The sequence below is a fragment of the Eublepharis macularius genome, chromosome 15 (assembly GCF_028583425.1).
Source record: "Eublepharis macularius isolate TG4126 chromosome 15, MPM_Emac_v1.0, whole genome shotgun sequence".
NCBI classification, from domain to species: Eukaryota; Metazoa; Chordata; class Lepidosauria; order Squamata; family Eublepharidae; genus Eublepharis; species Eublepharis macularius.
In genome coordinates this window covers 53,004,724-53,027,561 of record NC_072804.1, presented here as the reverse complement: position 1 = coordinate 53,027,561, position 22,838 = coordinate 53,004,724, and the positions used below count along the sequence as shown (strand labels likewise).

General features: G+C 48.0%; 1 protein-coding gene across 1 annotated transcript; it reads right to left on the bottom strand.

Moving 5' to 3' along the window:
* Nucleotides 1-7,900: 7,900 nt before the first annotated feature.
* Nucleotides 7,901-15,947, bottom strand: APOE (apolipoprotein E). Its single transcript, XM_054999878.1, has 4 exons — nt 15,856-15,947; nt 15,480-15,528; nt 12,577-12,727; nt 7,901-8,942 (listed from the first exon to the last, which is right to left on the bottom strand). The coding sequence occupies exons 2-4, from the start codon at nt 15,520-15,522 to the stop codon at nt 8,312-8,314; spliced, it is 825 nt and encodes a 274-aa protein (XP_054855853.1). The 5' UTR covers nt 15,523-15,528; nt 15,856-15,947; the 3' UTR covers nt 7,901-8,311.
* Between the last annotated feature and the right edge of the window lie 6,891 nt (nt 15,948-22,838).

Sequence of the window (22,838 nt, the reverse complement as noted above, 5' to 3'; positions counted from 1 at the left end):
TTATTTGATCTGAATCAGGGTTCATTGGAACTCGGAGCCAAGCTACAAGAGACGAATTACACGAGGAGGAGCACGTGAAGGGAGTCACAATGTTAGCCGGGAAGCTGAGTTTTAAAAGAGATAGGAAGGCTTTGTCAATTCCCCCTCTCTACAGAGCCAGGGAGATCTCAGCTCAGAGGGTTTGTTAATTTCCTCTTTGCCTCCTAGAAGGGGAGGTGAAACTGACAGAGCCTTCTGGAGGCAAAGAGGAAATTGTGTGGGATGGAGGGGGCAATGGCGCAACTCTGCTTGCACACACATTGCAATCACATGCTTCTGTCGCATCATGCAGCTGTTGCTTGGCCTGTGGGTTACTCATTGGACGTGCTTGCAAGAAGAGGATTCTGGGAATTAATAGCCAGAGAGGAGGCATCAACCAACCCGGTTCCATTAAGGGCCTCTTCAGCTTTTTCCAAATGTACATGTATGATACTATCATGGCATGCCAGGAGTCATTTTATTAAGGGGTGCCCAATGGATCCATGTTCCAAACAGCACACTGTGTTCCAAAGCACAAGCGGTTCTTCTTCATGTGGCACAGGATCAAACCCAGGCATCTGTGGGTTTGGTCTTTGCCAAGGCCATGATAGAGTCTGCTCTGCTGTGCTATAACTGCCAGCCAAATTCCCATAACCGGCCAGGCTGGAGGCAACACAAGATGCCCCCACGTAGATAAGGCAGGAACTCTTTGTTCCTTTAGCCGACATGTCCTGACCGTCTCCACCCAGGACCAACCTCCTCAGGATCTACAGAGCCATGTTGGTCGAGGAGGCCCCGAAAGCACGTGGCAGTTGCAGAAGGACACAGATGCAGTTGACACGAGACACCACAAGCCCCCCCCTCCCTTGAAAAGCGTCCCCTTCGTTTCAAGGGCTGCGGTGCCCGAGTTCCATGCCTCTTCGCAGACTTAATGGAAGCCCCTTTCTTTCCAAGCCCCTCCGTTCTACAGAACAAACAGTCCGTCTCTTTCTTTTCCAGATTTCGACCTGGCAACCCCAATTCATCCGGACGATGGGGGAAGGAGGAGGGCCGGAGGTTATTTGCGTTCACTTGGAAATGTTTGTTCAGAGATCTGAGCCTCCTTTCCAGTTACTCACAAGTGCTGAACTAGAGTAACCCCCTCCTGGAATCTTTTAGGATTTATTTTATCTCGAGATTCTCAGTTTTAGATAAACAGCTGCAATTGAGAAACCCTTTGTTTTCACCAAAGGAACCCTGCTGCCCCCTTCACTGTGGGAGTCTTTTTTCCCTCCCTCTGGCTGAAACCCTGAGAAAGCTTGCTGGGGATTTAAGAGCTTTTCCCATACATTACCTGGCCACAAACCCTGTTTTGCGACCATATCTACTCAATGCCTACATTTGTCCCATTCACACAAACAGGTTTTGAAACACAGGTCAAAATTATCTTTGAAGCAACCTTCCCTTTCCAAACTGTAATGTGGCGTTGACTTCTCTGGGATTTCGGCACGACTTGGGGCTGATTCACACAAGCCGTTTCACACATCAGGTGAAGAGGTGCATGTGCGAATGGACCGTCACCGCTCTCACACCACAGGCAGAAAAATTTCATGCTGCCTTATGGTACCAAAAACGCATATGAAGGGAGCTTTGACTTTTGAAAGCTCAGATCTTGGAAATTGAGAGCCAAACTACAAGTGACGCCTGACACAGGTTGGACACTAGTCGGCTTCCCTCAAGTTTTGATGGGAAATGTAGGCATCCTGGTCTTGCAGCTGTAATGGAGAGCCAAGCTGTAAAACCAGGATGCCTACATTTCCCATCAAAACTTGAGGGAAGCCGACTAGTGTCCAACCTGTGTAAGACGTCACTTGTAGCTTGGCTCTGAGTTGGACTTTAGGATGCTATTGGACCTGGATCTGGCTCTTCAACGGCAGACCAACACAGCTACCCACCTGAAACCACTTTCCAGAGACCCATTCAGGTGGTCAAGGTGAGGAGGGGGGAAACCCCTAAGCAAAACATATCATAAAAACTGGACGTGGGTTGTGATCACAAACGTTTCAGCAAATTGATTAAAAGTAGATGATCAAATGGCGTGCATGTGATTTAGCGTAGTCAACTCCAGGTTGAGAAATTTTTGGAGATTTGGGGGTGGAACCTGGAGAAGACAGGATTTGGGGAGGGGAGGGACCTCAGCGGAGTATAATGCCCAGGGCTTTTTATCTGGGAAAAGAGGTGGTGGAACTCAGTGGGTTGCCCTCCGAGTAAATGGTCACATGGCTGGTGGCCCCGCCCCCTGATCTCCAGACAGAGGGGAGTTTAGATTGCGCGGAGGGCAACCTAAACTCCCCTCTGTCTGGAGACCAGGGGGCGGGGCCACCAGCCATGTGACCATTTTCAAGAGGTTCCGGAACTCCGTTCCACCACGTTGCAGCTGAAAAAAAGCCCTGATAATGCCACAGAGTCCACCCTCCAAAGCAGCTATTTTCTTCAGGATCTCTGATCTTCGTAGTCTGGAGATCCGTTGTGATTCCGGGAGATCTCCAGGCCTCCACTTAAGCGCTCCAACTTTATTTGTTATACCTCCTTGTTCTGTATGGCCCCTTTTTTGTTTGTCTCATAGAAACACTTTTTAAAAAAAGCTTTCGCTTAAAAAAAAAAACACCTTTTCCACTCCTAGTTTGGCTTTTTTGTTCTTTGCATTTCGAAATTCCCTTAAGCTCTAGCTGAATCACTAATAAAGCCAACCCCAACAGCTGAAAGCCTCCTTGGAAAGTGCTGCCTCATCATTATCCGAAAGGAGGAGCCCGTCAAAGGGCCCCAGGCCAGCTGTAGTTTGGCGAGAGCTTGCAAAGAAAACCGCAGCTTCAAAAATGTGCTTTTGCTCAAGCTCACCACCCAGCAGACTCAAGGGATGACGCTGGGTTTGCCCAGCAGCTGTTCACATGTCCACAAGGGCTTCCTTTCCTGTTTTACCACCTGTATGCCTTTAACAATTGTGCAGGCAAAGCTGTCCCCGACCCCTTTAGCAACCAGGAAATGCCTCTGCCATTGAACATCTGGCTTTAAAGGAACATAGTCCCTACAAAAACATTGGCATCATTCCCAACTGTTTCTGTTTAATGGAGGCAGTACCTGCTTTTGCATCCCTCCTAGGCTTACCAACTCCAAGTTGGGAAATTCCAGGAGATCGGGGGGGTGAAACCTGGAGAAACTTGGAGAAAGTGGGGTCTGGGGAGGGAAAGGATCTTGGCATGGCGTAATTCCATAGAGTCCACCCCCCCACCCCACCCCAGTAGCCATTTTCTCCAGGTGAACTGATCTTTGTGGCCTGGAGACCAGTTGTAATTCTGGGAGATCCCCGGCCACTACCTGGAGGCTGGCAACGCTTTTCTCCAGTTGGTGAGGCCCGACTAAAACATTGTTTGTGCAGATCTCTAGGGTTGTCGTTCTGCAGTGCTGAGCCTGTTCCTCGGCATCTTTAGCTGTGAAATCACTGTGCGTCTGTGGGTGGGAGGGGAAATGCCTCATGGCTAATGCATACACCTGAAATCACCTATGCAGGAATGCTAAGGCCTCGGTGCAGGGCACATCCCGTTTTGGAGCCAAACCACATAAGGCAAAACAAACCCTGCCTGAGCGGCACAGCGACAAGGGTGCCCAAGGGCGGGGTTCATTCCTGGCCATTGGTGGCACAGAATCACTAAGATTGCCAACTCCAGCTTGAGAAATTCCTGAAGATTTGGGGCAGTTCCTGGGGAGGGTGGAGCTTGGGAGGAAAGGGGGCTCTGCAGCAATGTGAGGCCATAGAGTCCACCCTCCAAAGGTGCCAGGGGAACCGATCTCTTCGTCTGAAGTTGAGTTAATTCTGGGAGGACGCCAGCCCATACTTAGAGGCTGGCAATCCTTCACAGCTCCAGCAATGTCCGAGCAACGGCTCAGCTTGGATCCAAGTGGCAGCAGCTGGGGAGGAAGCTATGGACATACCTTGCTTGGGGCGACAAACTACCTTGAGCAGCACAAGTCTGCGCCGCATCCTACAGTCGCCAAGAGAGGCATGTTTTGTTATAAATAAATCATTGTGTAGGCTCCAGAAACCTAATTAAAGGATTCCATGTTTGGGCCATTAGCAGAGTCTATCGTTTGGCATAGGAAGCATGATTATAAGTGGTTGTGAGCTGGTTCTGCTGGCTGGTGTGTGTACAAGAGAGAAAATAATAAATGATACACTTGCTTTATAGTTAGAAAAGAAATGAGAGTTCTTTATTGTAGGAACTCCGTGCTTTGATAGGAAAGGCGGAGAGACAGATCCTAACTACCTTATCTAGTCTAAGGATGGACATGGATGGCAGGACAAGGCCTGCATCCATGCTGCCAAGATGGAGGGAGAAGAAGGAGAGAGGTGTTGCCTGGCACAATGCCAGAAAGAGAAGAAGTGAGAGGGAGGAGGTCAGGAGGAGGATATCCTGAGAACAGCAATCTACATATCAAAGGACAGTCAGAGCACTAAACGGAGTGCCCTGACCCCTCTATCTTTCTAACTCTTTGGTTTGTCCCCCTCTGAAACCTGAGAAAAGGGACAGCGTTGAATCCTCCTCTTCCAACATTTTGAACTGTTGACAGCATATTGTAGGACAGCTGTGTTTCTTCGTAAATCGTTAGCCTAAAGGACAGAAAGACTTGTAAATCCATGGAGGGAAAAGATCTGTAGAGTAAAGGCATATAGCATACGGCAAATCTAGTAGAATGTGTGAGGGTATCACCCTGTTTGGGGGGGGGTTATCATTGGCCGTTTTCACACTACTAACCTGCTTCCATACCGTTGTGAAACGTTGCGCAAAAAACGTGGAAGATAGCGTCTTCTCGCAAGACTTTTGCGCGACATCGCGCAAAACTCGCGCGAGAAGATGCTATCTTCCGCGGTTTTTGTGTGACGTTTCACAACGTTACGGAAGCAGGTTAGTAGTGTGAAAACGGCCCTTGATGGGAAAGTTCCAAGCATGGTCATTTTTTAAATCTATGCAGCGTTAGAAGAAGACATGGCCATGACTCCAGTGACCGCAAGAGAAACGGGCAATGCCTAATTTCCCCTTTATTATGGCATGCCACAACATAGACCAAGCCAGGACAATTTAGTCAGCCGTGAAGCCACATGCCGTTTCCCAGGGAGGATTTCTTATTGCCGTTTTCCCGAGATTGCTAACGGCAGACTCATAAAAGCTCATACCCTACCACAGATTTTGTTAGTCTTATAGGTGCTACTAGGCTGCATTTGACTCGATTAGGGGGGCATAGGTTGTTTAGCCATGTATCTACCGGTGTGTCATCACTTGACAAGCTGCCTTCATAATACGTTTGAAATCCCTTTTACAAGCTTTCCTGTTTTGGCTTGTTGTGCCCAGATTTAGGTCCGAGCTCTCTGGGACGGTTTGCCGAAAAGGACTTGCTCTTCAGGACTATCCAGAAAGAGGTGCAGAAATGCGCACTTTTATTGTCACGCTTAACACAGTGAGCACTTAGGACAGCAGACTCCACACCTGGCAAGATGCCATCCCTGACTAGAAGCGGTCTCACTACGTCTCAACATGTGCTACAGGCTTGCAGGTGAAGACTTTGTGAGACACACAGACTCTTGTGATGGATCTTCAGGGTGACTCGAGGTACGAGCAGACAGTGGCAATGTGAAACAATGAGGTAAGCACAAGCCAGAGGTCAGGAAGAGAAAGAGGGAGAAAACCAAGCCCAGGGTTGAACAGGACAGGCACCTGCAAGAGGATGTATTCGCAGGAAGGGTCAAATGTAAAGCAGTAGTTGTGTGCAGCTTCTTTGTCTGGAAGGACTCTTGAACCTCGAACAGCCACGTGTCCATCCCTGGGACATTTTTTTACCTGTTCGGTTTCTGCCTTGCCCCTCCCTCCTAGTTGGGAACATTAAATTGAGAACATGCATACCACAATGAGAGGTAGCTGTCCTGAAAAAGAAGGTTGCCAACCTCCAGGTGCGGCCTGGAGATCTCCCAAAATAACAACTGATCTCCAGGTGACAGATAGCCACTTCCCTGGAAAAAATGGCTGCTTGAGACGGTGGACTCTATAGCGTTATACCCGGATGAGTTTTCTCCTCTTCCCAAACACCACCTTCCTCTAGCTTCACCCCCACCAATCTCCAGGGATTCCCCCATACTAGGATACCACAATGCTGAGGAATTCCAAAGAAAACTTTTCTACCTGTGGGTCGAAGGAGACATGAACGAATCACAATTTTGGGCAGCTCAGATAACCTTTACCACCTGTGTCTCCTCAACTCCGTCTTCTTCCCCATCCCCAAAGCTGCTATTTGACCCACATGGGGGAAACCCTTTGGGTGACTAATCTACTAGTAATTGTCAAATCCTGGACTTTCCCGTGAGGCCTTAAACAGGTTTGAAACTGGTTCATAGGACTTCAGAGTAGACACCAGAAGGATGGCCTATATATTTCTCCACTAGTTTGTTGACTTCTTAGAAGGTGTGTTGCTGGGAATGAATGAAGCAGCTCAGAGCTAAGCTACAAGAGACGAAATACACGAGGAGGAGCACGTGAAGGGAGTCACAATGTTAGTTGGGAAGCTGAGTTTTGAAAGAGATTGGAAGGCTTTATTAATTCCCCCTCTTTACAGAGCCAGGGAGATGGCTGCTCAGAGGGTTTGTTTATTGCCTCTTCACCTCCTAGAAGGGGAGGTGAAACTGACAGAGCCTTCTTTGGTGAAGAGGAAATTAACAAACCCTCTGAGCAGCCATCTCCCTGGCTCTATAGAGAGTGGAAATTTACAAAGCCTTCTGATTGCTTTTAAAACTCAGTTTCCTGGCTAACATTGCGACTCCCTTCTCGTGCACGTCCTCGTGTAATTTGTCTCTTGTATTTTAGCTCTCAGATATTCCTCCTTAGCCCCCACCCTCCAGTCTGTCTTGGACATATTTTTTATTCTGCCATTCCTTCAGGGAACTCGGAGCAGTGTACACTTGACTTACACTCAAATACACTTGAATTACAAAATGCACTCGAATTACTTGTGTAATTCGAGTGTATTTTGTCTCATGTGGTGAGACCCTCAGTAAAGAAATCCGGGGTCTTCAGTTTGCAAGGCTGTCAATGATAGGACTTTGCGGAGGGCATTCATTCATTAGGTCAACGTAAGTTGGAAGCAATTTGACAACACATCACAAATGCAACCAACCCTGCCCCCACAGTAGTTGTTCCTTGCATTAGATTTGGAATTGCTCTGAGCTGCTTTGGGAGATAAAAAATATATCAACAGCAAATGTGTACAGCAATCTTTTGCCTCCTATGCCATGTTCCTAAGATTGTGACATAGCAGTTATATCCTCTCCTACTAGAGTTGCCAGCCTCCTGGTAGCGGCTGGACATCTCCCAGAATTGCAATTGATCTCCAGGTCATAGAGACCAGTTCCCCTGGAGAATACGGCTGCTTTGGAGAGTGGATTCTATGGCATTATACCCTGCTGAGACTCCCTACTCCCTCTAGACTCCACACCCCCAATCTCTAGGAATTTCTTAACTTGAAGCTGGAAACCCTAACCTCCAAACATTTCTCTGTATATCATCCATCCCATCTTCCCCATGTATGTCTGTTTAGTAGGACATGCAAAAAAGAAACCATTTAAAATGTAGCCAGAAAACAGAAACAAATCAGAATTCTTGCAACTGGCTGGCAACCCCTCCTCCCCCCCCCCGCCTGGATTTTGGGAAATGTGAGGTTATACTGGGAATTGATGCTTTTCTGAACACTAGTACCGTCTGCTTCCCACTCTCCCTCCCCCTCCTGCTCAAGTTGCATATTTGTGGTACACTGTACCAAACACAAAAGTTTAGGTTGTATGAAAAAGAGAGACGCCCCCACATACGTGAAGTACGTTTTATTTCATTACAGATCAAAATGGAAAACACTGGAAAAGCTGAGACATTTTGGCAAAAGGCAGGACACGGCTGTCGTGGGTCTAAGTGTTAAAAATAGGGAAGCGTGGCGGACTGTTACATGGTCCTTCTTGACAGTGGGGAACCAGGCCTAGAGAGTGATGTTGCCCACAGGAGGTAGGCTGGGCAAGATATTAATGGGCCAAAATGGCCGCACTTTAGCCAAGTACAACGGGGCGGGGGGAGCACGTGGAAGCTCTGCAGGTGATGTGAGGTTAGTACACTTAGCGATCACCAGTGCCTTTTCCACCAAGGCCCCTCAGGCCGTGAGGCCATCTTGGTTTCCAAGGAAACCAAGAACGGGCAGTGTTAGCTTCCGGGGTATGCAAGCCAGCTTTTTAAGACTGCAGCTGCTTGACCTTCTCCACCAAGGTCTGGATCTGGGAGGAGAGGTCATTCAGAAGGGGAGTGAGCCACTCTCGTACTTTTTCAGCCACCTGGTCAATGTTCTCTCTGACTTCCTCGGCTTTCCCGCGGAAATGGTCTTGAAGCTCCTGAGCTCGGGCGTTGAACTGCTCTTGAACCATCCTTCCTTGCTCTCCGATGGCCTGCTGCAGGGCCTGGACTCGCTGCAGTCCCTTTTCGCTCACGCTGGACAAATAGGGCTCCAGTCTCTGGCGCACGGCGTTGACTTTGTCACTGGTGCTGGCCCGTACCTCCTCAGCATAGGTGGCGAACTTGCGGCGCAAGTCTTCGGTGTCCTTGCTGATACGTTTCCTCATCTTGCGGAGGAGCATTTCACCCTGGGACCGAACCACTTCTACGTTGTGGTCGAACATCACACGCATGTCATTTGTGTATTGGATCAGCTTGCTTTTGGCCTCTTCCATGTCAGTCCTCAGCTTTCCGGAGAGGGTTGACACTTCCGTAGTCAGGCGCTGTTGAACGTCCTGAGCGTACGGGCCTAGCTTGGTACGCAGGTCATTGGTGTAGAGTTCCAGCTCTGCCATGGTGTCTGTGATCAGGCCACTGTGGAAAGAAGGGAGGAGCAGACAATGCAGGGAGGGTGGGTGATCAGAATTATGTTATCTTGGTCATTCCCTAGCATTAGACCCTCCCCCCATAATGCTCATAGCTCGCCAAGACTTGACAACGAGACTAACCCGGGGTGAGCTCAGCTCTCTCACACTGGAGTCACCTTATTCTCTGTGCAATAAGGTGACACTGGAGTCACCTTATTGCATCTGACGAAGAGAGCTGTGGTTCTTGAAAGCTTATGCTACAATAAAGTTGGTTACCTTAAATAAGGTCTTAAAGATGCTACTGGACTCTCTCTTACTATTTTGTGACTGCAGACTAATATGGCTAACTCCTCTGGATCTTATTGTCTGTCTCATCCTGCTCTGTCATAAGGAGAATGTTACCATGTATACAGTACAGATATGCGGTGTAGTAAAATTGTCATCGGTCTCTGTATCCTGAGACCGAGCCGTGCAGAAAAGGTAGGGTTGTCGACTCTGGGTCGGGATATACCTGGAGATTGTGGGAATGCAGCCTCAAAACAGGATTTGGAACCTCAGGGGGGTATAATGCCATGGAGTCCATCCTCCAAAGCAGCCATTTTCTCAAGGGAAATTGACCACTATGGTCTGGAGATGAGGTATAAGGCTGCCAGTCCCCCGTGGGGGTGGGGGATCCCCCGCTCTCAGCTTCTGCCCGCTGCTGCCACTCACCTGGCTGGTGGGGGGAAAACGCCCTAGGGAATGGACACGGGAGGCAAAAAAACTCCCAGGTCAGCATGCAGCGGGTGTGGTCCCCGTGGGCATGACAATGTCCCAGGGACAATTGGCCCCTGTGAAGGGCCGGAACACGCCCACTGGTGGACACAAAGATGTCACTTCGGGGAGTGATGTCATCACACCTGCCAGAAGTGCGAGTGTGTGAAACGCCCGCATAAGGAGACTAGCAGGGTAAGTATCCTGTCTCCCTTCCCACCTGGCAAGTAAGGAGACCTGGCAACTCTAATGCAGGTGTAATGCCAGGAGAACTCCAGGCGCCACCTGGATATTTGCAATGCTAGTAATCCACTAGATCGACTTTGCTCTCAGACAGGCCTGCTTCACCATCTCCACAACCATCAAATGGACCTTACTCATGGGCACCCCAACACATTTGGGAGGGTTGACTCTAGGTGGATCCAAGCTTATACCCTTCCCATAAGTGATACCACGATACATTTGAATTGTGCTATCCTGCTATCTACGACGCTATCATCTCACACTTCCACAGGACAGAGCCAATCCTGGCCTAACTCTTTTCACAGCCCTCACGCTACCTTCCATCTTTCATTTTCTCCTCTAATTCACACAAACAGGGCTTTTTTTCTGGGGAAAGAGGTGATGGAACTCAGTGGGTTGCCCTCGGAGAAAATGGTCACATGGCTGGTGGCCCCGCCTCCTGATCTCCAGACAGAGGGGAGTTGAGATTGCCCTCCGCGCTGCTGAGCGGCACAGAGGGCAATCTAATCTCCCCTCTGTCTGGAGATCAGGGGGTGGGGCCACCAGCCATGTGAACATTTTCAAGAGGTGCCGGAACTCCGTTCCACCGCATTCCCGCTGAATAAAAGCCCTGCCCACAAACAAGCCGGACCTATTCTGACTTAGTAATACCTCACGATGTTTCTGAAGGATTATCACGGGATGCATGCCGTTCGAGGACACATTTCTGGGAGTAAGACCCACTGAGTAGGATTCTGAGTAGGAAGCAAGCTTATATCAGGTCTACTCACAAGTAAGTTCCATTTTATTCGGTGAGGTTTACTACCAGGAAAGTGTTGTTGGGATTGCAGCCTATGTCAACTAAAATGTAAACTGTCCAAATAATCTTTTCTAATGTTGTGAAATCCGGTTTAGGGAGAATATTACCAGAGCAGCGTGAATTATGCACTTAGAAAATTAAAATTCTGCTCCTGGACAATCCAAATATCATGCCACAAGAAGTTACATTCTGCAGGCTGCATATACTATGTAAATTGGACATATTTGCATGAACCTGCAATAAAAACCCTTGTGTATTTATTACTAATCATGATGAAAGGCCCATGAAAGGCACTGTAGTTCCATCACCGCACCCTGGGAATGTATTCACCCTACCCTTGGCTTCAGGGATTTCAGAAGTCAATTGCCATCATATTTGCAACATACCTTTTGCAACCATATGAGGTAGAATTGTTTTTAAAAGAGATTTGAGGAGGTGTGCTTCACAGCTGCCATGAAATCACAGCGTAGCAGTAGAGCCAAGCTACAAGTGATGCCTTACACAGGTTGGACACTTGTCAGCTTCCCTCAAGTTTTGATGGGAAATGTAGGCATCCTGGTTTTACAGCTTGGCCCTCCATTACAGCTGCAAGACCAGGATGCCTACATTTCCCATCAAAACTTGAGGGAAGCTGACAAGTGTCCAACCTGTGTCAGGCGTCACTTGTAGCTTGGCTCTTATTAACTGAAGATACATTTCTGACTTGGAATGCAGCTGTATCTTTCGATGCTGCTTGCCCTTCTGTCCTTTTCTGCCACCCATGCAGAATATCTGAATTTCTAAAAAAATCTATATAGTAGGTTGACTTTTAGGCAATCTAGGGAATAGATCGGGTTAAAATTCACAAGAATCCCTCACTCTTCTCCTCAGCGGAGAATTGCATAGCAGATTCTCTCTCTCTCTCTCTCTCTCTCTCTCTCTCTCTCTCTTGCAAAAAGCCACCTGGATTTCCTGCCTCCAGTTACATACTGTCCCCCGCTCCTGGAAGAAAACCAGAGCCGAGGATTTTTGAAAGAGAGAGAATCCCTCCCACCGCTCTTCCCCGGTGGAGAATCGCATCGAGCGGCTGTTCTTTGTAAGACTACACTACCCAGGGAACCTTGCAGGTCCCATCATGGGAAGAACACGTGTCTGGTGTCTCGTATAGTTTGGGTCCCAGAGACAGCAGGAAAAATAGCAGCTGTAACATCTGCATCCCCTTCGCATTCCCTTGCTCTCTTGCTGTCTCCCTCTGGTGGGCAACGGAGAGGAGGTAGAGAGGCCAAAGGCAACACCATCCTCCTGAACCCCAAGGGAGAGATGGCAAACTACAAAGCAAACAATGGCTGCGGTGGCAGCAGTTGCTGCCACAATTTGCTATTAGAATGCCTAAAGAGGATATGAGCAGAGAAGGAGGTAGCGGTGAGGAGGAAGAACAAGAGCAATGGCTCCCCCTCCCCCAGCAATAATTTCTAAGGGCTCAATAGGCAGGACTGGATTGGCTATTGAGGCCACCAAGAAAAGTCTCAGTGGGCCCTAATAGCAATGGACCTCGGGAGCCTAGCAAGGGTCTGAAACTGCCCATTTTTCCATAGCATATTCTGAAATCCAGATTTCAATTCCTGATTTCCAGTTTAGATCTTTGTCACCCAAGTGGGAATGGAAAGTCTTGCCAAGTCACAACAAGTCTTTCCGTTTTAATGAAGTTGGGATCTCCCGATCTCCAAATCAAGGAGATTTAAGAGCAACACAAACTGGGCTCTTTGGACCACCGTTTCCTGCTACGAACCCCAGTCTATCCACAAGTAAAAACCTCACCCGCCCCTGAGCATGCTCCCATTTCCAAGGAAGAAACCGGCTCACTCACTCAAGTTCCTTGCTGATCTGCGAAGCCTTGATTTGGGTTGTGACCTCATCGGCCGAATTCCCAATCTTGTTCACATAGTCCCAGAAGACTTCCACTGCTCCTTCCCAATTGGACCTTGGCTGCTCTTGAACGACAGGGTTGGCCCAGGAGCCTTAAGAGATGAAGGAAATGAAGACAACTGTGAAGCATCCACGGCCAGGTCTGCAAAACTTGCAGGGTGAATGCCCACCACCACCAATCTTGTCTGGCTCCCCACCAGCTGACAAACCAGAGCAAGGTCTCTGAAACCAAGTCATTCCTCATCCATGATGAACACGGGCAAACAAGAAGCACTTCATTAAAATATAGTAAAGAGTCCAGTAGCACCTTTAAGACTAACTAACTGTATTGTAGCATAAGCTTTCGAGAACCACAGCTCTCTTCCTCAGATGCATCTGCTGAAGAGAGCTGTGGTTCTCGAAAGCTTATGCTACAATACAGTTGGTTAGTCTTAAAGGTGCTACTGGACTCTTTACTATTTTGCAACTACACACTAACATGGCTAACTCCTCTGATTCATTAAAAAAAGGACTTCTCGATGTTATCCCCGGAAGGCCTACAAAGAAGGGCCAGCACTGGTATTCACAGGGTTACTGCCTCTGAATTTGGAGGTTCTTCTTAGTTGCAATTGCAATGCCCAGGGCTTTTTTTCTGGGAAAAGAGGTGGTGGAACTCAGTGGGTTGCCCTCAGAGAAAATGGTCACATGGCTGGTGGCCCCGCCCCCTGATCTCCAGACAGAGGGGAGTTTAGATTGCCCTCTGCACTGCTCCAGCAGCGCAGGGTGGGGCCACCAGCCAGGGGGTGGGGCCACCAGCCATGTGACCATTTTCAAGAGGTCCCAGAACTCTGTTCCACCACGTTCCAGCTGAAAAAAAGCCCTGGCAATGCCTAATAGCTATTGAGAGACTTTCTGATCTCAGGGCCTAACTTCACAGTATGAAAAGAAGCAAAATCCTTCTCTTATTATACAATGCAATGTCACAGGCCAAGGTGCATAATACAGGGGAAAGGTTTTGTTCCTGGAGCACCCTGGAAAGTGGGGGGAGTTGTAGAGCCTTTTTTCCTATGTCTTGCCACATCTGGCCGCCTACTCATGGAAACTGAACACTGGAATAGATAAGAGCTACCCTGGAAAGAAGAGAACAAGATAAAGTCTTATCTAGTTGGATCTTACCAATGCTTCGCCCAACAATTTGTTTCCAAAAGTGGCCAGGCAGGTGAAACAAAACATAGACAAAAAGGTTCTTTGGTTCCCTTCTTCCTATCATGAACAACAGATCGTTTCCCTTATGCATTGCAGACACACATATAAATGAGGTGGATAAAAAGAGAAGGTTGTGTTGCTGTTTATATTGGGAACCAGGAAAAATTGATGAGCCCTTTGCCTGTCTTGGCGGTCCAAATTGGCCACAACTGGAAACAGATGGTGGGGTAAGGCTCCACTCTGATCCAAGCAGGTAATTCTTACCTAGTTGTTACCTTAAATAAGGTCGTATCTATTTCAGGATTCTAATAGTGGCCAGCCAGATGTGTGAAGACATAGGCAAAGGGCTCTTCAATGCTTCCCCCATTATTATCCACGTCAGCGAAAGATGTGCCTGCCATCCATAATAACTGTTGCTGTTCACACTGGGAAGGAAGGATTGAAAGAGTCCTTTGCCTCTGCCTTGGCTTCGCTGGCTGCCCACTGCTCAAAACAAATTGTTGAGCAAGGCATTTTTCTGATCCAACCAGGTAATTTTTATTGAGTTGACACCTTACTTAAAAAGTTCTCGCCTGTTCCAGCATTCTGATTTCAACAGTGGCCAGACAGAGAAAGCAGCAAAGGGGTCTCCCATTCCCTACACCTTCCCAATGTACAACGAAAGCAGACCCATTCCCTTCTATCCTGTATCTGAGTCCATATGTGTAGCTGTTGCGTGGGCTCTGTGATGGTTCACTCTGGAAAAGAAAAAGAGCCCTTTGACTGCATATTTGGCTAGCCGTTGTGGACCAGTGACCAGCTGATCCAACGCGGCAATTCTGTCACTGTTATCTGCTTGGCTCTGCTCATCCTTTCCACGTTTCACTAGCTGACTTCATCATACATCTGCTGGGTCAGACCAAAGGTCAATCTAGTTTAGCTTTCCTTTTCCTGTTGCAGCCAGCTGGATGTATCATTCCCCCTCTTGTCTGCCTTTAGCAAAAGCATGCTGCCTCTGTTTATAGAATAGTAAAAAGTCCAGTGGCAGCTTTAAGACTAACCAACTTTACTGAGGCATAAGCTTTCGAGAACCATAGCTCTCTTTGTCAGATGCATCTGTGGTTCTCGGAAGCTGACGATGCATCTGACAAAGAGTGCTGTGGTTCTCGAAAGCTGATGATGCATCTGACGAAGAGAACTGTGGTTCTCGAAAATTTATGCCTCAATAAAGTTGGTTAGTCTTAAAGCCGCCACTGGACTTTTTACTATTCTATAAGCACAGGCAGTATACTTTTTACTATTTTGCAACTTTTTACTATTTTCGAGAACCACAGCTCTCTTCGTCAGATGCATCTGTGGTTCTCGAAAGCTGACGATGCATCTGACGAAGAGAGCTGTGGTTCTCGAAAGCTTATGCTTCAATAAAGTCGGTTAGTCTTAAAGCTACTACTGGACTTTTTACTATTCTATAAACAAAGGCAGTACACTTTTTCCTATTTTGCAACTACAGACTAATACAGTTAATTCCTCTGGATCTGTTTATGGAAGCTCCATACGGCTACTGTGGCTAATAACCCTTGCCGGACCCCTCTCCTTGAAGGATAGTTCAATGTTAAAATTGAATGAGAATCACATTTTATTGATATACTTCGGGAACATCTTTCATTTTGATTTACTTACCTCCTAGCAGAGCTGCTGCGAAAATCAGGATAAAGGACTTCATGGTGACCTTTAGGAAAAGAGAAACAAACAAATAAGTAAGGAATTGAGGGTGGGGTAAATTAGGGAAAATTCTCTGTCTTTGAGCAAGCGATTCACCCACCGCTGTGAATGACACACAAGCCTGACCTGGCCAAATTGGTGCCCCTTGTTTCGGATGTGCCCTGAAGGCAGCCCCCCCCTACAACAAACTCTGTGCCTCTAAAAAAAACTAAATCAAAGCTTTTTAATGCTGATTTTCATAACCAAGGTTACCCCCTCCCTTGGTTCCATGGTCCTAGTGCCTCCCCAGATCTGGCTGCCGACAGGTGCCAAAGAGAATGTTTTGCCCTCGTACCTTCTCTTCTGCAGGACGCCGGGAAGACTGTTCAGTCAGCCCCTCTCTCCAGAGACTTAAATACTCAGCTCAGCTGGTAGAAAGGGAGTTGGGGCGGGGGGGGGGGAGAAAGGAGGAAGGAGGAGGAGGGGCTGGTGGAGTCAGCAGCCATAGTAAACTGCAAACTTTGCCAAGGTGGCCTTGGGGACAAAGTTTAATCCCCCCCCACACACAAACACACCAGGCTCTCCCAGGGAAAGTCTTAACCCTGAACTCACCAGAAAGAAGAAGGGAGGGAGGGGGGAAGGAAATAATTAAACAAGACATTCCGTGAGAACAGCTTCTGGAGGATGGGAGCATATGCAGAGGGCTGAGCAACACAAGTCTCTTCATCAGGCGGAGTGAAAGTAGTTCAATCAATTAATTCTTCCTTTTGATTACGTTTAGCACATTTGTGGGGGGGGGGCTCCTAAATTTTACTTTAATTGCTATTTGGTAGCTTCTTTCACAAGTGCTGCTTAAATCATATTCTTGCATTTCTCTTTCACTGCCCACCCCACCCGCCCCGGCTGCCCAAAGGAAGGTATATTCAGGCTAACTAGCCATAAGGCATCAGAGCTAGCGTTCCCAGGTGCAGGTTGGGAAATTCCTGGAGACTTTGGGGGTGGAGCCTGGAGAGGGAAAGTTTTGGGAAGGGGAGGGGCCTCGGAATGGTATGATACCATAGAGCCCACCCTCTACAGCAGCCATTGTCTCGAGGACGTGATCTCTGCCACCTAGAGATCAGTTGTAATTCTGGGAGATCTCCAGCCACCACCACCTGGAGGCTGGCAACCCTAAGTCAGGGCCCAATCTCCGCCTAAGAGCTGGAAAGTGGTGGTGATAACCCATCCCCAGTGCACGAGTTCTGCCTTGTACATCCTCTCCAGCCACTTCCCGCGCTGGCAAAGAAATGCGGAGAAATTAGTTACAGGGAAGAAGTGGCCAGTCGTCCGCTTCTCCCCTCAGAACTGCACCCAACCCCGGCTACTTTGGGGTACTCGAATTCAGGTTAGCCACTGGGTGTCTGTTTGGCCCTTTGAATGTCTGCAGTTTGGTAACTGTTGACACTCACGTGTGAATGCTGACATCCTTGGACACATTTTATGAGTGTCAGATAAGCCCAAGCATAGGAAAAACAGGAGACAAATCCATTAACAATCAACAAAACGGTGTGCATTCTCCTACCTTTTGAACATAAAAGGGGGCATTATTTGTTCTGTGATATGGGTACCCATACGCACATCCCCAGTGGGAAAAAAGGCCCAGCACAGGGGAGGGGAAGGCTTAAACCCGAGAGTAATCTAATACAAAGTGTGATATTGCGCACTGGATTTCACTGGGTAAAATGCTCACTTGGTAGGGCACGCAGGTCACCCACAGGATGTGTGGGTGGATGTCCTGATGCAAGGTTTGGGAGTGAGAGAGGGCCCAAGCTTCACTCCTTGTGACTCTGACAAAAACCCCACAGCGGGGACTTTTGAAGGACGCTTTAAAACGGGGAGAGAGAAGTGGTTAATGATGACTCAGCTTGCTGCTCCCTGCATCCATCCGTCCATCGGAACAGCCGACTAGCCAGATCAGCAAAGAGAGGGCATAGATTCTTGCACAAAAACCATGCGTCCACAGGTCATACTTTCTCCTGGTGCCAGCAACTCACAAGGCCATGGTTTAGACCTGGTGCAGCTGGGCGGTTTAAGATCCCTTTGGGCTACTAGGAGGGTTGCCAGGTCCCGGCAGGAGTAGGGGGAGACTCGACTCTTCCCGCCTTCTTGCCCTCTTCTTTTTTACTTGTGCGGTCCTGCAGCTGTGCAGTGACGTCACATCCGGTGATAGAAAAGAGTCTGACATTAAAAAAATGGCAACATCCAGAAACCAGTGGGAGAACACTTCAATCTACCAGGACACTCCATCAAGTACTTAAAGGTCACTGTAGTTCAACAGAAACCTTTCAAAAACAGAATCCAATGGGAAGCTGCTGAATTGGAATTCATATGTAAATTTGACTCAGTCAGGCTTGGATTGAATAGAGACTCTGAATGGTTATCTCATTATCAGAAGTAACTGATCCCATTATCAGAAGCTACTGATTGCATCTACTCCCCCCTCCCCTCTCCACCTATAGATATCTGACCAGTTTCTTCTTACCCTCCATGCATCTGACGAAGAGAGCTGTGGTTCTCGAAAGCTTACACTACAGTAAAGTTGGTTAGTCTTTTGCTACTACTACTACTACTACTACTACTACTACTACTACTACTACTACTACTACTACTACTACAGACTGACACGGCTAACTCCTCTGGATCTACATCCGGTGATGTCACTGTGCAGGCGCAGGGGGCACGCCCTCTTCACAGCAGGCTGATTTGGGCCTCAAATGAGCCCAAATCAGCCTGTTTGGGGCCAAATCGGCCTGCAGCGAAGTGCAGGAGCGCTCCCAGGATGGTGCGATGACGTCTGCAATGACAGGTATTCCTGTGCCTTCCTCCCCCACCAGTCAGGAAAGTAGAAGTGGGGGGCGGAGGGTGAAAGTGGGGGAATCTCCTGTCCCCACTGGGGGAATGGGATCCTTAGCTACTAGAGACCCTGGCAAAGAGATGGCTGGGAGTAAGGTTGCCAGGCTCCAGGTGGTGGCTGGAGATCTCCCGGAATTACAACTGTTCTCCAGGTGACAGACATCAGTTTCCCTGGAGAAAATGGCTGCTTTGGAGGGTGCACTCTATAGCATTATATCCCACTGAGGTCCCTCCCCTCCCCTTCCCAAACCCCACCATCTCGAGTCCCCACCCCCTAAATCTCCAGGAATTTCTCAACCCAGACCTGGCAACCCCAGCTGGGAGCCACCACTGGGTCCTGCTGCCAGCCTCTGTTATGACTCTCTTCCTGGTGACCTGTTTGTTTAGGAGCTCTTTGTGGTTCTTTGACCTCAGGAATTTATTTGTGGCCCACCCCCTCACATCCTGTGGTGTATCCAGAGATGAGTACAGACAGAGGCCCCTGATTTCCCCTGGCACAGCAATTCTCGGCTGAGGAGAGACACTCCCAGCGAGTCACCTCAAACACAGCCTGGCAACTGAAAGACAGGAAGCAAACAGCAGGCTGGCATTTCTTCCCTGCAGGAGGACCTAACATTTTGGGCACCAGGTATGGGCAATACCTTGTGGTCACTGCTGTGACTAGGGTTTGAGAAGTTTGTGTGGGAAGGAAGTAAATAGCCTGCCCTGAAAAATACACAGAGCTTTTTATACCAGCACTTCTATAGACACATCTCTGTGCACATACAATTGCCATTTTGGATGGGTAATTATTCTCAGGAAGGGCGGGCATCTTATTTATTTGACAGGGTCCCTCGTGTTTTCGATTGTTGCACAACAGGTAGAGATTCAAACAGGTGATTATTATTTTTCTCCGAGGCTGGCATTGAAAGCATCTTGCTGAATTGCTGCCATGCTCAGAACTGTTAGGTGCCCAGAAACACTATTTACATATTTAAATATTTATACTCTGCCTTTCTTCCTGACCCAAGGTGGCTTTTCCCTGTCAGGAAAAAAGGGGCAACTCTGTCTTGGGAATGCAAGGCCCACAACCAAGATTCTGAACAAAGTTTTCGTCCCCACTTCATATTCAATAAAATAAGCACGCAGGATGGGGTGGGGGGGTGGGGGGGGTGCCCTGACTACACGAACCAAAATTTGAACCTAAATTCATCATGAACTGGGCCAGTTTGTGGTTCATGAACTGGCAGTTCGTCAGAGCCCGTTTCTGATGAACCGCCATGAACATTTAGGCAGGTTAGTTTGGTTCGTTTTTGGTTTGTCACTGCAGACAGCCTGGTGCCAATCAATCAGTTTCCTAGGCAAAGGGGGGGATGGGCTTTCTGCAGTCCCAGAAGTGACGTTTTCATGAACCAAATGAACTGGTTTGCAAACCGGGGCAAGTTTGTAAAAGTTCGTGGTTCGTGAAATGCAACGAACCATGAACTGCACAGTTCATTTTTTTCCTGGTACGTGCCCATCTCTAGTCCTGATGCAAAGTTTGGGGGGTGGGGTGGGGGAGAGGGAGCAGACTGTACTCCTTGTGACTCTGACGAAACTAGAGTTGCTGGCTCCAGGTTGGGAAATTTCTGGAGATTTTGGGGGTGGAACCTGGAGAAGGCACGGTTTGGGGAGGGGAGAGACCTCAGTAGGGTATAATGCCACAGAATCCACCCTCCAAAGCAGCCATGTTCTCCATGGTAACTGATCTCAGTGGCCTGGAGGTCAGTTGTAATTCCAGGAGATCTCCGGACACCACCTGGAGGTTGGCAACCCTAGATGAAGCCATCCACAGTGGGGAATATCTACCTCCTTGAACTTCTTACTATGGTTATTGGGTCTTTAGTCACTAAGTGTGTTCACAAGACCCGATAATATAATTAGCTACTAAGAATCCCAGTTGACCAGGAAAAAAACAACCTGGCTAGCTCTTATACCTTTAAAAGCAGATTCCAATGGCCCCTTGACCCAGATTAGGGTGGCGTAGAGCAATTTGGGAAGAATGATGGCTTTATATAACTTTAGCAAAAGTGGGATAAGTTGACCACCTTTAGCATAAAAGAATTTCTCAAGAATAGTTAAAGATTTTGCTATCAGGTATGATAAAAAAGTGTACATGTGATCTAACGTATTTATCTATGGAGCTATAAATTACTTCGTCAGATCTGACGAAGAGAACTTGATTCTCGAAAGCTTATGCTACAATAAAATTGGTTAGTCTTAAAGGTGCTACTGGACTCTTTTTGATTTTGCTACCACAGACTAACACGGCTAACTCCTCTGCATCTATAGTACAAAGAGGCAAACTATTACTGTCCTGGGAGCAAGCTGCTTTTGTAGGCATAGCTACGGCAACAGGTTAAAAAAGCAGGCAACAGCTATTGCTTTTTCAGTAGAGCCCCCCCCCCTTCTTATTAGCCTGGCTTCTGTGCCCGGCATGCACAAATTATGCTTTCCCCATGGCAGGAAAGAACCTGCCATGGAGAAAGCATTTTTTTTTTTTTAGGCAGAGGAATGGGACCAATTTGTGAAGCTGAAACCTGAGGGCTAGCTGGTTCCTTAAACCCTTTCCGATTCCATAATTTGGAAATCATTAATTCAGAATGGAAGAATAGGATCCTGGGAACGTCCCTTGGAGAAGGCAGCTCTGGCGCACGCTCAAGCGCCCTCCAGATTTCCTACAAAGCGCTGCGTGCCTCCCATTCCGAGCACTGACCTAAAGTAACCCTGCTGGGCAAAGGCAGAGACCAGAGGTCAGGATGATACAAGCCGTGGTTCACAGTGACACACAAAAAAGAAAGCTTGTGGTTCCCCCCCTCCCCTCCGTCCCCGCAGATAAGCTGAGCTGCCTGCGGCTAGGATTAGAACCACTTTTTCCTTCTCAACAGATGTGCTGTGTGCCTTTCAGAGTCACATTATAGGAAGATGTTTGACTGATGCAGCTTTGGGGCTGGGGGAGGTCAAGAAATGCTGTTGTTCCAGGGTCACTTTAGTGTACCCACTTCTTCAATAGCAGCAGCAGTGGCAGCAGCATGAAAAGTTCAAATCCCCATATGCAGGGCTCATTTCGAGGGGGAATGCGCAGGAACACAGTTCCGGCAGTTCCCCAAAGAGGTCACATGTCAGGTGGCCCCGCCCACCTGACTCTCGGCCATTTGGGGCCCGTTTCAGCCAGAATTGGGTCCAAAACAGCCAGGAGAGGTGATGTCAGGGGTGTGTGGCATATGCTAATGAGTTATGCTAATGAGTTATGCTGATGAGTTCCTCCAGCTCTTTTTCTACGAAATGACCCCTGCCCATATGGAATACTTTTTTCTTGCTTGCTGATTTCCTGTTGAATTTCTGATTGACATTATGCAAAAATGGTGCCTCCCATGAGGATAGTTTGGGTGGCTAGCCGTGTGGGCCTGCAGTAGAACAGCAGGATTTGAGTCCAGTGGCACCTTAGAGACCAACACGATTTTCAGTGTAAACTTTTGAGAGTCAGAGCTCCCTTCTTCAGACACAAGTAGGAATGGAAATGCAGAAAATGTTGTCTCTCTTCAAATGTTCCTTTCCTGCCATCCAGGCCACCTAGACTCTTGTGGCTTCTTACAAATCAAGAAAAGTCCCAAGAGAATGAAACGTGAGCTTAAAACAATCCTAAATCCTGTACTGTAAGGAACAGGTCTCAAAGACATGCACTAGTAAAGAGATAGGAACCACAGACTTTACTCCTATGTGCTAGTATGTATTATCTGTTGCTTTAAGTATGATTCTACTGGGTAGTTCTATGTTGTTTAATATTTCGGTCTTAGAATTGCTTTCACTCTGTTTCAGCATTTCTTGGACTATGTATTGGATTTCTGCTGGTTTTAAATCCTGCAAATTTGCATTTATATACCCTATTCCATTGTTTATTGAAATTCCCTTGAAATTGACTGTACTAACTCACACTGTGTAATCCGTAGCAAAAAAGGCAGACTATAAACAATGTAAACAGACAGACAGACAGATAGATAGCTTTTTTTGAGCTGGAACGTCCTGGAACGGTGTTCCGGCACCTCTTCAGGCCCCAAATGGCCAGGATCGGGCCCAAAACGGCGAGGATCTGGCCACTGCCGGGTGGGGAGTGCTCCCCTGTGGCAGAGCAGCCGGTTCCCGGCTGATTTAGGCCTGATCCAGGCTGAATTTAGCCTTATCCAGGCGAAATCAAACACACACACACCCCATGGAGCACAGGAGCGCTCCCGGGGCGGCTGCAGCCTGTCTGATGAAGTGAGAGGCGCACCACCTCCTCCCAGGAGTTGCCCTGGGTGAGAGTTCCCCCACCTCTTTCCCCAGAAAAAAAGCCCTGGATAGATGATAGATAGATAGATAGATAGATAGATAGATAGATAGATAGATAGATAGATAGATAGATAGATAGATAGATAGATAGATAGATAG

Bases quoted from the DNA above. Each gene is read 5' to 3' on its own strand.
- APOE (XM_054999878.1), bottom strand. From the start codon at position 15,522: ATGAAGTCCTTTATCCTGATTTTCGCAGCAGCTCTGCTAGGAG. The intron at 12,728-15,479 runs GTAAGTAAATCA...TCATCTCTTAAG, and splicing joins CGCAGCAGCTCTGCTAGGAG to GCTCCTGGGCCAACCCTGTC. The intron at 8,943-12,576 runs GTGAGTGAGCCG...TTCTTTCCACAG, and splicing joins CAGATCAGCAAGGAACTTGA to TGGCCTGATCACAGACACCA.